This window comes from Acartia tonsa, chromosome 2 (genome assembly GCF_053477335.1).
Source record: "Acartia tonsa isolate MP-2025a chromosome 2, ASM5347733v1, whole genome shotgun sequence".
Lineage (NCBI taxonomy): Eukaryota > Metazoa > Arthropoda > Copepoda > Calanoida > Acartiidae > Acartia > Acartia tonsa.
The window spans coordinates 23,389,058-23,406,764 of record NC_137261.1 but is presented as its reverse complement, the minus strand read 5'-3'; the positions used below and the strand labels follow the sequence as shown (position 1 = coordinate 23,406,764).

The 17,707-nt window shown below is 30.3% G+C and overlaps 1 protein-coding gene across 1 annotated transcript; it reads right to left on the bottom strand.

Moving 5' to 3' along the window:
- Nucleotides 1–796: 796 nt before the first annotated feature.
- LOC145306882 (uncharacterized) lies at nt 797–17,501 on the bottom strand. Its single transcript, XM_080149228.1, has 4 exons — nt 17,177–17,501; nt 5,251–6,493; nt 3,423–3,557; nt 797–3,121 (listed from the first exon to the last, which is right to left on the bottom strand). Exons 2-4 carry the CDS (start codon nt 6,247–6,249, stop codon nt 2,999–3,001), a joined length of 1,257 nt encoding a protein of 418 aa, XP_080005354.1. The 5' UTR covers nt 6,250–6,493; nt 17,177–17,501; the 3' UTR covers nt 797–2,998.
- Nucleotides 17,502–17,707: the final 206 nt, after the last annotated feature.

Below are 17,707 nucleotides of genomic sequence, written 5' to 3'. Positions count from 1 at the left end.
TTAAGTCAGTTAGTTAAGTTTAGCATTTCTTACCAGATATTTTTTCGAATATTAGCATTACAAATGAATTTCTAGACGTTATCTGCAGTAGTTGAATGCTTATCTGTTTAAGTTATTGAGTGTATGTTTGCGTGCGTTTACTGAGTCTTAGTTATTTCAGATTATTTTTTTCCTAAATGATTATGGGTTAACTTAGGTTCTATCTTCAGCCGTTTGCCATTAAGGAACATAAAAAAATACCAAAATATTAACCAATTTTGTATATTTAACTTGGTCCAAGAAAGCTTGTTGCTTTGCCCCCTATCCAAAAGGGAATTCGAATATTCAACAATGGGGGAAGGTGAATACTATTCATATTTTATATTGTTACTTTAAAACAAGTAAAATAAAAATTAAAGAAAGATGACTTTTTCTGTCGTTATATATGTAAGGGTAATTGGCATTAAGATATTTTTAGCGTGCTCTCTAGTGGCACGTAAAATGTTTCCTTTTAAATCCATGTTAAGATCAGCTGTTTACCAAAAAGTATTCGTTAGGCTGCGCTTTATATTTTTTTTATTTATGACGATTTCTCTTGGGATGGGGGGGGGAGTTGTACCGTACCCCAAAATAGATATAAACCTTCCCAGGACCTATGAGAAGTTCCCTGTAAAGAAGAACCCAATCGGTTCAGCGGTTAGCGAGATCCTTCTGACCGACAGACAGAGATCATTTTCAATATCATTTTGAAAAACCAAAGTAATTTTTCTAGAGTAGCATCACTGAAGTTTGTATTAAATAATAGAAAAAATCGAAATTATAGTTTAACATTATATATTTCTCACAAATAACAGTGAAATTCAGATTTACATGGGTGGTTTACACTCGGCACAAGGATGATACGACAATTCTACCAAAATATAGACATTTTTAGAGGATTTTTTTACATAAATTTTTGTATAATTTTGATATTGTTTATATCTTCTCCTGTGAATTATGGTGTAAATATTTCTTATTATCATGAAATGAATGGAAGCACAGTAATAAGTTTCTACCTGGTAGTTTTCATATCATAGCTGCCAGCTAAGGTAGATATAATATGGTTAGCCAGGATTTTTCTAATAATATCTCTAAGTTAATATAAATAGAGCACTTTAAAGCATATGAGTAACACAAAAATTATCTTAAAATGATGCTTTATTCAAACTGGGGTATAATAATTTTCATATATATGCCAACGTTTATTAAACTGAGATGCCTATAAAGTAAATATATATTTCTAGCTCTATATAAATGAAATAAAACTTAACAGACTAAACTGCAAAAAATCTAAATTTAGAATTAGTATTTCTTCTAAAATTTTTTTTTCTTAAATTAAACAAACATTAAAGACAGTTAATATAAATTTATCTTTACTATTGCAACTATAAAATATAAAAAAAATACATAGGATAGGCCTGATAATGTATAGAATGAGCATGGATATAGTTTTTTTTGGTTTAAATAAATTGCATAGTCAAATCAACCTTTTTAAAAAATTCTACAACAAACATAAAATTACTGAAAGTTTAAGTATAATTAACTCCAAAAAATAATTACTTTAATGAGAAAAATACAGCTAAATTGTAAAATTGGTAACTTAAAATTGAGTTTAGAGTTCAGCTTTTCAATAAAAATGTCAAAGCCAATCTATCCTAAAGGCGGCAGTGAGTTACATTATTGAGATGATTATAGTTACAACTGAAAGAGGTTAACTTACAGAAATAGGAGTATAATAAAAATAAATTAAATACTATTATTATTATTGTAAATTTATAATTGCAAAAAAAATTGTAAAAAAAACTCTGTAGTTTCGCACTCTTTAGTTCCAAGCAAAAATTTTCTATTTAACTTATTTATTATAATAAAAATTACGCATAAATTTATTTTGTTTCTGGAAGACAATTAAATGCGCAGTGGCGCAGCTGCAATTTCATGTAAATGCTTCATAAAAACATCATTTGAATGAAATCTGGTAAACATTATTGACTTTAGAAAAAAATGGAATTTTTATCAAAACTCAAATGTTTGTTTTTTGATAAAATTAAGAAAATACTAATATATTTGCAACTGAAAGTACTTTAACTTAAACTATAAGTTACAGCACTTACAATAGCTTTTATGTCAATATTTTGTTAATTTTTAGCTGGCCGAGATACGAGATTCGACAATTAGACTATAATGAGATTCAGATATTAAATAAAAATATTCGTTACAACTAAAATGATTATTGTATATAAAAAATTACATATTATCATAATCAGAAAAAAATACTTTTATGTAAAAATATCACTTTCATCACAATTTGGAGTTCCCAGTCGTGGGGTGTGTATGTATGTTTGTATAGGCTCAATTATATAGTAGCTGTGGGCTTTTTTTAAATTGGTTAATTCATAAATTATTTTATCCTTTACATTAAAAAAAAAGTTTTTCTTTTACTTGACTCTTTAATACATTGACTTGGATAGTTTAATGATAGATTAAACATTTTTACATACAGAAAATTAAAATATGCACATTTTATTCTATTTTACTTAAATGTCTATAAATTCTTTTTTAATGATAGGTGTTTTTTTTATATAACTGGTTTTAATATCTTCTAAATTACATTAAAGTTTTTGTGCACAGTTGTGTACATCACACTAATCATGTACACTAATATTTGTGCACAATTATAATGTGCATAAATATGTGCACATGCACTAGATTGGAAGAACAAATTATAACAACATAACAACATATAACTATACACACACACAAGTGCACACAATATTTGTGCACAAAATGTACACAACGTGTATAATTGTACACTATATGTGTGTGTTTGCAACTTTTTGTGTGGGGGAAGACTGCTGACAATAAATTGACATTGTTGTTGTTTTCATTCATAATTAGAAAAAAAATAATGTATGTATATTTTTGTATTTAATTGAATTCTGGCGGGAGTAGGGCGCGCGTGCGCTTGGTTGTTTGGGTGCGCCTAATCCCTGGAGATTCTTTTATGTATTGACATGTGCTTGATGAGGTGAGCTTTTTGCCTGAATGCTTTGCTGCAGTGCTCACATCCGAATGGTTTCTCCCCGGTGTGTGTTCGCAAATGAACCTGAAAATTAAAACACAAAATTAGATTTTCAAAGTTAATTAGTAGTTAAATTTTAAATTAAAATTAAATTCAAGAAGCGACACACTGAAATAAAAATTTCCAATTATCAAGAAATTCAAGTATGGAGATAAAATTAGACTGTCAATTATACTGGTCCCTAAAGGTTATAAGCGCAATTTCTTATTCGTTGGCTTAAAAAACTTTGAGGTATTTTATCTTATCTTGATTAAGTTGTACGTACAAATATTTTTACCAATAAATTTCTATTACAAAAGGATTATATCTTATTAATTAAACATACCTTAATATTGGACTTGTTAAGGAATCCTCTGCTGCAAATATGGCAGTGGTGCATCATCTTCTTGCCATCCTGCCCGACACCTCCATTGTTTGACCCATTGCTCGCTGTTGACCCTGTACTACCCAACACTGACCTCTGAAAACAAAACTTCATTAACTTACTATTTTTTTTCAAAAATTTTACTGACTTAATAAATATAGGCAGGGAGGGAGGGATCGAGGGGACATTGAGATGTTTATTACACTAGTCCCTAAAGTTTTATATTAACGTTTTTTATTCATTGGCATAACAACTTTGGGGACTTATATTGAATTTGATTGGTTAAGTGTTTAAACGTATCAACTACTTATTGTAATATAAAGAAGGGATAATTTTTTTGTATCATTATTGGGGATGTAATTGTACATCAATTCATCGGCCATTATTTTAACCCTTTTGAATAAAAACAAGCCAATAAACTGGAAACAAACAAAAAGTGAAAAGAAAGTCCCTTCACAAGTGAAAAAAAAGGAATCCTTATTTGTATTTCATGAGCCTTAAATTTTCTTTATATGAAAACTTAGAATGAATATTCATGTTTCCCGTTATAAGAAAAATGTGTGTGTGTTTGTTTAGAGAACCTGTGAGTTCATGTAGAATAATATTATATATGGGTGTGGCCTCTCTTTTCATACATTAAGGTTTGGTCAGGAATACCAGGATAGAATAATAGGGGAAAAATTTATTTTTTACCCAACTTTTGGAGGTTTACCTCAAAGTGCTTATTGAGTACTGAACCCCCCTCACTTAACGAAAAACTGCCCAATTATTATTTTTAATTTTTATCACAATAAAGGGGGGGGGGGGGGCAGGTTTGTACTCATACAAAAATATAGTACTTTTTGGAGAGAAAAAAATATCTTCAATTGCCCTAAACCTGTATCCCTGAACAAAATAAAATTTCTTTTTAAATGCCACAAATATCTGAAATGTTTATGATTGTTTTCATTTTTTATTTTCACAAATATGAAAAGAAAAATATTTTTACATTTTTAAGGAATAAAATTATTTTTAAACGGTTTAGAATGTATTGGCATGAAACCATGATTTCCTATTCCATATTTGGTTTAAATGGTAAACCATTATCAGAACAGAGACAGGGATTTGGCATTCAAAGAAAAACCATTATGCCTCTAAATTTCCAACTTTGTAGTATCTCAAAACATTAATTGTGTATCCTTATAATAAAGTAAAGGATGTCTGTTGAACCGATATGGTTCTCTTTTACAGTGTCTTTACAGTGTTTATAGCAATTTTGGGAGAGGGTATCACCACCCTCCCAAAAGAAATTTTAAAAAAAACATAAACCTCAACTATCCCATCTAGAAGCGAAAAAATATTTTTTTGGTAAACATCTGATCTTTACATAAAACAATTTGCATGCCCCTATAGGCCTCTAGGGATGTAGCCGCTAGATATTAAGATAGAAATACATTATTCAAAAGAAACTTTAATGTAAAATTTGAAAACAGTATTTTTTCCAGTGTCCTATACCTATGGCTGTGCAGGGCAGTGTGTGGTAAAGATAAATATGTACACACTACACATATGTACACATGTTTAAACACAAACTTTTACATATAAGGTGATTTACCCCTATTAACTCTCAAGTATTTAAATAAATAAGCAAACTTTCTGAGTTTTTTAACATAACTGCTTTTTTTCATAGAATACTTGGATTTTTTAAAATTTCAAATGTAAAGAAAAACAGAATCTTGAACTCTACGGCTAAGTTTTTAAGAACACACTTTGAAAATCTGTAAAACAAAAAAGGAAAAATGTCGCTCACCTGTCTTGCTTTAGGTGCCTTTGGTTTGGTGAGAATTCCATGACCGGACAATCGTGGATGTGAGTGTTGGCTAGAGGTGGAGTGGGGCATCTGGTCGGGGTAGAAATCCTTCAGCATGTCTGACATTCCCCCCTCCACCTTGATCTGCGGGTAGCCGTTGGCGCCCAGCGGGTAGGTACCGGTGATGGCGCCCCGCAGGATGGGCGACAGGTTGGGCTGGAAGGTTTCTCGGGGCTCCACAATGGTCATGCGGGAGCCCTTGATCAGGGAGGACAGGGAGTTGATACTGTAGGGTTGCGTGTTGCTCAAACTCTGGTTCGTGATGGAGTTGTTGTCGGCCGAGGATGATTGCACGTCGAAGGAGTTGTCACCGTTAGCGGCGGCGGCCGCCGCGGCCGAATTTGGGCTGAGCAGGTGCAAGGGCTTGATGTCCTGGGCCGTGCTTTCGATCCATGCCTCAATGTCCAGGTCGTTTTCCAGGCTCGGCACTGTTGAGTCGGCGCCAGAGCCGGACATATCGACAATGTTGCCGAGGTCGTCGAACGCGTTCTGGTCGGTGGAAAAGTCGATTTTGGTCATGCCCTGCGGTGACATCGAGCCGCTGGACGTTACATCGGACGGCGACGCGTGGAAAGGAAAACTGTCACGGTTAAAGTCTGGACTAAGTGGTTTTATATTGATGTAAAGATCTGCCAATTTGTTATTATTACTTGTGCTAGAATTGTTATTGTTATTAAAGTTGTTATTAAGGATGGGGTCAGCGCCGGTCAGACTGGTGGCACTGTAGTCGAAGGGAATCGGCTTCAACTCCGTGAAGTCTGAGTGTGAGTTGACAATATCAAAGGGTTCAACGACCTCCTGTTTAATGGGACTGTCGGCAAAGTGGCAGCTGCTGGCAGTAAAGGCATTGCCCGCAGAGTCCCACACGGTGGTCGTTGTTGTGTCGGTTTCAGTCTTGATGTTGAGAAAGGTTGAAGTGGGCACAACGGTCTCCAACATTTTGGCGGCAAATTCAGGAAATCAGCTGTTCACCAGAATACAAAATGTCGTCTTGAGATTTTTTTTTTGAGAAGTTTTGGTTTACACCTATTTTTGTAAGTGTATTTTTTTATAAGGTCTTTGGTTAAGTGGCACTTTTTTGTGTTGGTAACTTTAACTGGGTTCGTTTAGGTAATTCTCTATACTTATTTGTTCCTCTTTTATTCCTCTTGGGTTGATCTGGTGATTAGAGCAAGCTTCATATCTGAAATAGAAACAAAATTATTAGTTTGAATTCAAAGTTCATTTTTTTAAAAGGCAAATACACTGAAGAATTATTTAATCCAGAAATTATTTGGTTGGAAATTTTTATTATTCTTTTTCTGAATCAAATCTATTGTTCTCTTTCCCCTTTTTTTGGGTTTGATCCTTAAAACTTTTCAAGTTGAAATTATAAAAAAAAATATTGGTTTGAGATTTGAATATAAATTGGAAGGGCATTGCTATATTATTCATTCTTATCAATATATTCTTAACGCCTAAAGTGTTAACACTGTTTCAAAATTACAAATATTTGAAGGATCGAACCTCATAGTTTATGTTGTGATTTTTCAATGAATTGAAGCAAGAAGATTTAAATGCAAAATATTGAATTTTACGGCGGAATATTGAATAAAAATCTTCAGCAATCATTCATGAAATCTATCAAGAATATAGAAAAGGTTTGTTCATTTAAAAGATTTTTTTGCTCTCCATTGATACTCATTTCCATTGTTTGTAACCTAAAACCAAGTTTGCTCAATTTACTCCGGCAAAATATAAAAAATTTTCAAATAAAAAATTAATTTGAATTGAAATAAAGAAATTTGATTTAAAAAAAACCTTATACACAACCTTGTACATTTGTATAGGTATGAAAAAAAAATTTGTGTGTAGAAAATCATTTGAATTTAAATGGCTGTTTTACCCATATAAAATAGTATGTGTGGTAAAATAATATATATTAAACTTCCCCCCTTGTCTTTACTTTCTTTACTTTCATTTAAACTAGTGGCTGTGCCCCTATCATTTAGGCGAGGGAGGGCTTTAAAATAGCCTAAAACATCTCAAACTTAAACACCCCAGGACAATTAACCTTACTACTTTAAATCATAGGATTTTCGTCTATATTTTATTTTTTCAGTAGCACAGTTATTTTACAATTCTAATGGTCTGTAATTCTGTCATTAATACAATTAATGAAGTAAATTGTAACAATCTTTTAATATCCTTTTCAGATTATTAATAAAAAGGCTTTATTTGAAACTCCCAAAAGATTCGATATTAATGGACGCTATTGTTCTTATTCAAATAAAATGTTGTTAATTAGCTTACAAATTTGTATTTAAATGGTATATTAGAGGCACAACTACTCTATGATTATTTTAATGTAATTATAAAGCCAAAATATAATTATAAATGGCCTAGTTTAACAACCAGAACTTTAACCTGACTTATCTATATAGGTGGAGAGAGGGGGGGGGGTGGTTAGATAAACATAGCAAATTATTAGAATCAACAGCGTAACTTATTTTTACCTAATTATAATCATAAAATAGAAAATATTCATCCTCTTTTGATATATTATCAAAATATTATATTTTGTGATTTATTAAGAATGTTTTATAGCAAATTTAAAATTGTTCTTATGTAAAAAAGTATTAAATTACGGGGCCTTTTTGTATGATTTTTTTTATTAAAATCATCTACATGCACAATACACATATGTTCTATGTGTATGTTTATTAAGCGTAAAAAACTTAACAGAGCATGCCATAGTCGGCCTTATACACAGTAGCTTTGTGTGTGTGTGTGTGGTTACTGTTAGTGTATAAGGAAGGAAAGGAAAATGGCTGTATCCCGTTTTCCCAAGAAACAGTTATGTACAAATTTCATTGTCAAATTCCACGCTATAACTTCCCTCTATATATATGAACAGTTTAGCTTATGAGAGTCATAATAATATGCTAGAGAGAATTATTTGGAAATATCTGTAACTACACTAGAACAGAGATACCTACATCTAAATAGACCTAACGACTTTGTACTATGACCTATCTTTAAAAATAGATATATCTAATTTTTGTTATTTTTTAGTGGTAAGATTTTACAGGCTACACTAATTTATAAATATGACTGTATAAATGTTGTATGTGGTAGAACCATTACTTTTTTTTGTCCAGCAAGGCATATTAAAAATAATAGGCATTTTTCTACGTGCAGGACAACATTTATTACTATCTTTTTATTGCTGGTAATTCCAGCTGAAATGACCATTTTTGAATGGCCATTAAATCAAGTAATAGCCAAGGTTTTTTGATGCCTGTTTTGATATTTAAACGGCTCCCAGCTTTTTCTTAAATTCAACCAAAAAAAAATTCAAAATACTCTCTACGTATTTCCAAAAGAAAACAAATGTGAAAAAGATTTTTAATAAGTTCAGATTCAACCCAGAAAAAGCGAATAGAAAATTAAAAGTTTTTTTACATTAGGCCTGACTTTAAAAATATGCCAAACATTTTCAATAGATTTGGCTAATCAGCTGAAAAATTTTACTTTATAAAGTTAATAGCTCTTATCTAAACATTTTTATTAAATTTGACAAAATAAGCTTAAAATTGATAGGGAGAATTTTAAGCCCTAAGTTCCATGTTTACTTAAAGAAACATTTTAATCTGTTTACATTAAATTTTAGCAAAATATACCAAATATTTTACAGGTTCAGAAGGGGAATATTACAGGTTTACCTAAACTAATACTCTACTCTATATTAAATCTTAAAAACTATTTGGGTTGGCTCTTAAAATCCACGATTAATCAAGATTATTTGTTGAAAAAGAAGGTTCAAATAAATTGTATTCATGCATCCACCCCCCCCCCCCCCCCACCCCCACCCTCTGGCTAAATATTCTATTATGAACACATTGGGTGGTCCCTCCCTCATACATACATGCATAACATAATCTAGGATAGGTTTTTGGCACTCGAGCATTCAACAGGGAAATTTATTTTAAAAATGGATGCTTCCAATGAAGGATTTATAATGAGTTTTGGCTACTTAACATACTCATACATCAAATTATTTAATATATTAGAATAAAATCAAGTAAAAGTTTTAAATAAAAACTTTAAATTTAACTACACTTTAAGTTTAACTTTTAAGAATTTTAGCTTTTAAATAGTTCTAATCAAATTTAAAAATTACTTGTGGTTTAAATTTGTAAGAAAGTTCAATTTGTTTTTTCAAATTAATTGTTACCTTTTGTAAGTTACAAATTCAAAACCTGAATATATTTAATTTAAAATTTAAGATCTTTTGGTAAGACTAATTTTGTTTTTGATTTTTTGGTAGATATTTCAAAGTTGAATATCAGCTTTTTTCTTTATTAATCTTTTTAAAATTGATTTTAAACTGTGTAAAGCAATTAATACATAGCTAAAGGAAACATAATAACATATGCAGAAACTATAAATCTTTAAGTATATGGGGAGCTTTTAGAATATTTTATAAAAATCTTTGTTATATCTTAATAAATGAATGCATATCGCCATATGAACTCTATAGGAGATGAAATAACAACCTTATCCCTTGAAAAGATAATCCCTTCACCTCCCTAAAAAAAAAAGTACAAGTCCCTAAATCCCCCCCCAGAATATTATACCTGCATTACTACACACACACACACACGCAACATATTTAAATGTAGATTGTACAACATACCAAAACTTTGAAATACCAATCTGACATATCTTCATTCTTATGATAGCCCCCCCCCCACTCTTCCAACAAATATCATATTCTCATCCCCCCTCCCTGCCTGAATCATGATAATGCATACACTTCCCCCCTCCCCTCATCTTACTAACAAGCCACCACCTGAACCAAAACGCATCCATCGGAGTGAGGCTTCAAAGTGTACATATAGATTTATATATATAGGTATAACTTATATCAGTCAGCTGTGATCGTATTATAACCTACTTTTAAGTTTCTTCTAGCTGCAGAGTAAGTTGTGTGTGTGTGTGTGTGTGCGTGTGGTTGGCTGCTTTGAAGAACAACAGCAGGGCTAGCCATTGTGTGTGTGTGTGTGGTTGGCTGTTCTAGGCCGTGGTGAAGAACCCCTACAAAATCTTACAAACCAGTTCTTGTAAGCGCTGCCGAACAGCCTAGCCGCTTGCGTGCGTGCGTGTTCATGTGTGTGTATCTGTGCGTGTGTGTAAAATTTACCGGTATACCAAGTTCCTCTTCCCATAACTCCCCCTTCCACCACCACCCCCCTCCCCTATATCGCCTGCCTATATGACTGCCTAAGTAGGCCTTCCCCTTTGTAAGGCATGACTACTTCCCAGTCCAGCCTTTCTTCCCCTTGGCCTATTTACTTAGAGTACTGGAACTGAAGAATAACACACACACACACACACACACACCACAGAAGGCTAACAATATAATCTGTAGAGGAACAAGTACACAGAAAAAAGGAGGATTCTTTGGCCGGGGGAAAAACTGTAAGAAATTAAGAAGGTAAAATGTATGAAACTGCACTTTTTTTCTCGCATTTCCCCTTCCCCTTCCTGGTTTAAAGTTCCCTCTGTGGGTGTGTATGTGTATGTGTGTGTTGTAAAAAGAACTGTTGTGTGTTAAAAAAAAAGTATTACGTTTATTTTTCTTGTCAAACAGTTACATAGTTAAGTCAACTTTATAACTGGATTTTTTTCTATTTTATGACAAGGAAACAAAAAACCTAAAGAAATTTTACGCAACAAGGAACAAAATGTCATTTTGAATAGAGCTATATCAAAATTTTGAACTTAAGGTTTTATAGGATATATCAAAGCTATTTTAAATCTTTAAAGCGTATACATTCTAAATTTGTTTAATTTATATATTTCATACACAATATTTGAATCACAAGCATAAAAGCATAAAAAAAAATTTGATAAAAGTAGAAAATTTGTGGTATAATGATTTATCAAATAAATTTTAAGGTTCATTTTATAAACTTTAAAAATATTTTTAAAAGATGGAATAAAAGCAGAAATATAATTTCTTATTAAATACCATTGCAAAATTATATTATTTCATCAATAAGATACATTTTACCTATAAGATCTGTAAAACAAGAATAATTATAAGCAAGTTTGTAATTTAATTTAAAAAGCCTCCCAAATAGTGACATTAAACTTTATATGCTCCAGTCCAATGTCAATGGCCACAGTGCAGGGAGAGGGGGATATAATTTTCATTGTACAATCCTATTAAACAAAGTAGTAATGATTATTTTTGTCTCAGGCTTAAGATTTTAATATCTTTGAAATCGATTGGATTCTACATTTTAGGTAAGCTAAAAGTTGGTCCCAGGATGGTTTTAGACTATTTTTGCCCACTCTCTACCTTTTTGAATACAGTCCCTAGATGCCAGGGGCTAGTATGATTCTAAAGAGGAATTTGGTACAACATATAATATTTGTTATAAGCTAAGTTTTGTACTTGTGACTAATCCCTAAATGCCTGTAACTATGCCCACTATAAACCAACACAACAGGTTTAAATAAATCAAATCTTGATAATTAATCATAAAAAGGAAAACCCAAGAGTGCTTATATAATATTTAGTTTAAATGCAATCTGGTTTAACTTCATTATGTCAAAGTTGTCATTTACAGAGATTTTAACCGACAAAAAAGCAAGTATCGTAAAAATATTTTGTTAAACAAAATCATAATAAAATGAAATCTTAATGTTTGAAAATCAAACCTTTGCTTATGAAATATATTGATAGCACTTTTTTGCATTAATACTAATTTTTGATAAAATATAATCTTTTTTGGTTTTTGTATTTAACAAATAAGGTTATAATTTTACAACAAAATAAAAATAAAATTTTACTTTTTAGTGATTTCAACCCAAAAGAAAAGAGGTATCGTAAAAGTTTAAATGTATTTTTCATCAAATTTAAATAAATTATGGAGATTCAAACTATTTTGAGTCAAGGTTCACGAAATTCAGAGCTTTCATAGAAAATTCAATTAACCTTAAATTTGTTTTTGCAACCCTTTTAAAGTTTTTTTACATGGATCTTAAGGGATAATTCAATATGATAAACAAAATTACCCCTTGTGTACATTAAAATTGTTTAATACTGCTAGTTTGTTCCACCAAATCATGTTTTGATAAATTTCCACAACGCTTTTAGGACAATCAATGAGAGAAGGATTTTTGTATATAACTTTGGAGACAAGAACAATTTACAGTTCAATGTCCCCTCCCTTTCTGGCTTTTGGCTAATAAAAATGCAAAAACAATTTAATATATAATATAAGAAAATAAATAAATATTTTTTTTACCATAATCTTGTCCTAAAAAGAACCGCTAAAAGTTACCTTTATCAAAATCATCATACCATTCATTGTAATATATTTTAGCGACTTAAATAATAGAATAAAGAGATATCGTAAATCTTTTATAAACATGAAGAAATAGGGTTTTATGTCTGAAGTAAAAGATGATCGTATTTGCTGTTTTTTCTTGAGTTTTTCTTTTCAGGGAAGCTTTACAAAATAAAAACAGTTTTATTGAAGAACCAAGTACAATTAAGTACAAAGAAATAAAGCTGTAGAAATTATAAATAAACATAAATTTTGAATTTTCAATTGATTAAAATATTGTTATATAAGAAAAATTAAAGCTTAAAAATAAGATTCAAACCCAAAGATTTTTATACAAGATAAAATAGCTTAATATTTTGGTAAGAAACTGATCTTCCAATCATAGAGATAAAATCTTGTTGTAATGTATTGTTTTACAGTTTTAAAATTCAACAGTTAAATAAGTACTTTCTGTCCCATTTATTTAGTTTTTTTGATCATGTACTTTGAATTTTAAAGCAAAGCTTTTTCATAGTTAAAGTCGGTTAGTTAGTATTTGATTCCTAGGACGAAAAGGTATAATAATATTATCAAATAATAAACTATGTGTTAATGTTCGTTTGTGTGAACCGTCTATTTCATTAATTTTTATGTAGCTTCTCTTTAATATGAGTTGTTCACATGTCTTGTCTTTCTTAATAAATATGCACAGATAATTAAAACCATTTTTATTTTGCAAGCTTTGCCTAAATTACATATATGTGAAAAATTATACAATGCTTTGAAAATTATGCTAAAATAAGATGTCATAAATTATAAATTTTCACAACAATAAATCAAAAATTATATCATTAGCTATGAACTTATTATACAAGCAAATAAAGATACTTTCATTGAATCTTTTTGATAATCAGGTAAAATGAGTACTACCCTGTTATCTTAAAAACTTTCAGTTGACATGCAATATAATAGCAAAATCTTTATTTCAACTATATAGAGCTATTTTCCTGACCTCCTCCGCCCCCCTCCGACTTAATGTAAAATTCTATTTACTAAACATTTAGGTCTGTATATCAGAAAACTAGAAATATATTAATATTCTAAATACCGTATTAAAACATATACATTCAAGATATGCTAAGAGGTAAAACATTAATTCCGCTAAAAATCTTTATTAAAACATATTGTCAAAAGTAATCGCACTAACTGCTCCCTCTTCCAATTTTATTAACTGTTGCGCCCCTAGAAGCTTCTAGGGAAGAATCCTTTTAATGAGGATGGAGAAGTATCAGCAAATAGACTAAAACCACCCCTAGGCATTTATTAGGGTTTCCAGAAAAGAAGAATCTGATCATACCAACCATTTTCGAGATATTTAGCTTCAGATAGAACATCATTAAATTCGTTTATAATGTTGCTATTGTGTCGTTTAACAAATATGAAGCAATTTGCAATAATAATTTTTTATCGGAAGTTATAGAACACCATAGTTACCTACTAAGGATACCGTAATTCCAGATATATTTGAATGATAGGACAAAGTTACAGTTAAACAAAAGAGTTTTACATCTGAGACTTGTTTATACTTTTACTTTTATGTTATTTTAGAACTCATTTATATTTTAAATTCTATTTTATAGATTTACAACTTTAACTAGTTTAATTACACATGAAAGAAAATACAGAACAATTTTTTTCATTGATTTTACTTAAAATAATCAAATTTATCTCCTAGAGTAGATTTACCTATGTATTAGATGCTATTTGAAAGAAAGGTATACCTATGTGTAAATATATCTTCTTACTAATGTATGAAATGATAAAATTAAGTTCAATAATAATAAATAATAATATCAAAATTAAAATACCTTTAAAATCTTCACTATTTAACTTACTAATTTTAAACAAAATATCAAATTTTTAACAATTATGTGTTAACCCTTTAAGAGTTGTGATTAAACTGATCAATAATTGTTAACCCTATCCCCACTGACACATTTAAATACGCAATTTCTCTAAATACGTTTGCTAAATGGAAATTTCTAAATATAGATTTTTACGCGAAGCGTATTTGATACACGTCATTTCTTAGGCCCGATCCTTTAAAAAATATATATTATTTCAAATTTGGTTGGTTTTAGGGGTTACTATTTGATATCGTTTATTTACTTTACAGATAAGTATACCTTTAAAAAGATATAATCATAAGTAACACGGCATTAAGTAAAAAAAAAAAAACGAAAAAACATTCACATTAGTTAAAGTAATGAATATTTAAGAACATTACCTATGTTAACATAATACATAACATCTTATATTTTTTGTGAATCAGACCCACATATTCGTCATAGGGAATCCAAATAACTTCCTAGGCATTAAATATAGGCCAAGGCCTTTGAATCAGGGATACGGGGATAGTGCAATGAAAATAAGTTTTATTCTTAAAACACAAAATTACAAAAACTTGGAGTTTGCAATTACAAATTCTTACTCGGAAAAAAATAGAATTTTTGTGTCATTGTACTATCCTTGTATTCATGCTATTCTTGACTTAATACAATTGAATGGGGTAATTGTATTACTATTAGTGTTCGAAACGTTTGGATACTCAACTTAATGAACTAATTAAAATTCAATAACAGCCCCCAAAGTTGTTGAGCCAAAGCATAAGAAAATATTATTGTAAAATTTTGGCAACTAGTGTAATTAACCCCCCCAATGTCCCCTCTCTCAATGGAATAAACACAATAGATTAGATAATAATAAAATATTTAAAATTATAATAAATTAAAAATTGCGTTTAAAGTAATTTCTTACTACAATTGAAAGAAATCATACCAAATTTTACGTAAATCAACTCTAAGGTTTTACCTTCTATGGTGTGTTATTAAATATACAGAATTAATTGTTTTGCCACATGTGTATGAAATAGATAAAATAAGGGATGTTTGATATAACTAATTATAGATGTATTATATTATTAAACTGTGGACAATAGTATATTTTTACAAATCCGGATATGTAAAATTATTTGCATCCTAAAGCAGGGCGTTTTCTTGCTGTTGTATATATAAAAATATACAATAATAAACATTTTAATCTTTCTGCAAAGTTATTAACCCTTTTTAAATGTATAATAAATAAAAAATAGATATACATAAAATAACTCTATTGCTATTTTTTTTATTCTTTTTGGTCTTTTTTTCTATAAAATGTTATTTCTTTAAGAGAACAATAAACAAACAAAAAAACATACATGAAAAAGGTTTGATTTTTAAGCAAAATAAATGGGTAGGATATTTGTTAAAATTCAATGATAATAATGTATTGATATTTGTTCTTAACAGCATAAATGATCTTAAAATTAGCACCCAAAATAATAAAAATTGTCTTGTCATCTTATTGCATTTAATTCTTTTAGATTTTTCCTTTTTTTTAAATTGCCGTAAGGTTGAAGTAGAATTTATAGATAATTATTGATGGGACTTTAAGCTTGAACTAATTATTGCATGGGTCATTAAACTTAAACACGGATTCAGGGATGGATACATAAAAGATAAATTAATTTTCCTTTTAATATATGCAAGGTACTATATAAAACAACTAGTTGCTTTGCCCCTAGTCTCTATAGGAAAGTAGGAAAATAGCCCTAAACCACACCAAAACAAATATATTTCAAGCTTCCCTCAAACCATTTCGGAACAGTATTCTTCGAGATCTTAATATTCAAACAAAAAAGACCTTACTACTTTATATAACAGAATAGGGAACATTTACTCTTTACTCTTTCAAATTTTTGAGGTCGGGAATATATTATATTACATTAATCTATCCCTGTATATCTTACAACCGAATGAAGATAATCACTTTATTATCATTGAGGTATAGACTGTACAAAAGAAACATATTTTGTAAAAAAAATTGTATGTAAAAGTCTAATAATTTTGCATCACGTTTTTAAACAGTTTGTTAAAATTTTTTATTGTCGATTTTTGTAAAATATCAAAAAATGTGGAATCTTTGATGTTTTTAAGAAAAGCCGCCTAAACTATGCTCATAATCCTTTAATCTAAGCCTTGCGGGATCACTATCTACTTATCTTTCAATCAACCTAACCTCCAAGGAGAAAAACCCTCTTTTTAGTAAAAAGTTTATTGGTCTAAAAAATAGTTTTTGAATAAAACTACCAGTTACCCAATGACATTCTTATAATTCAATAAATAATAATATATCAATTTATTTAATTAGAGGAAAAAGGGGGTCGGGGGAATTATTGACTTAAAGACCACACTTTACAGGAAGTCTGGTTGGTACCCACACACACACATATGTGGGTGTACCTGTGCATGTGTGTGTGTGTGTGTGTGTGTGTGTAAGTGGTTGTCTTAAGAACTGGTCTAAGAATTACTCGCCTGAGGCTAGGTTTACCGATATAATGTGTGTGTGTGTGTATTTTTTTAAAAGAAAATAATACAAGAAAAAATAATAAAATTTTGGCCGGAAATATGCTTTTTAGTAATGTCAATAATAAAGAAGTTTCTTACCTATATCTTCTTGTTGAAAAATAACAATTTCTTGAAGATATACTATACTACTGTTTCTCTTTTAAATCACCATCACTTTAGATTATAAATTTTTAACCATCAAAATCATCAAAGTTTGGGCGAGAGGATTGGCTTATTTTAATAATTTTAAATCCAGCAGAAATAAAAAGAATTCAGTAAGCCCTCGTCAGCTTCGCCCAGAACTATATATGGATGTTGTATTCACTTGTTGTTGGGAAGTGTGAGTGTGTGTGTACACATCCTCTGTGCTCTGACAGGAGGTGTGTGTCGGAGGTCTTGTAATGGTAAGAGGTGAACCAAAACTGAGGTATATTATCCCGCGAAAGGGAGGTGGGAGATACATGGGGAACCACAAACACACACCTTTAAGTTGGTCACGCCGCGCCACCACGCAGAAGGGGGGGGGGGGGGTTGAGTGTGGTTTTAAATGCCAACAAGTGGAAAGGAAGTATACTATGTATAATAATTAGATTTTTATATACAATTCAAAACTTGAAGATTTTTAAATTT

Bases quoted from the DNA above. Each gene is read 5' to 3' on its own strand.
- LOC145306882 (XM_080149228.1), bottom strand. From the start codon at position 6,249: ATGTTGGAGACCGTTGTGCCCACTTCAACCTTTCTCAACATCAAGACT. The intron at 3,558-5,250 runs GTGAGCGACATT...TTTTGTTTTCAG, and splicing joins AGGCACCTAAAGCAAGACAG to AGGTCAGTGTTGGGTAGTAC. The intron at 3,122-3,422 runs GTATGTTTAATT...TTTAATTTTCAG, and splicing joins TTAACAAGTCCAATATTAAG to GTTCATTTGCGAACACACAC.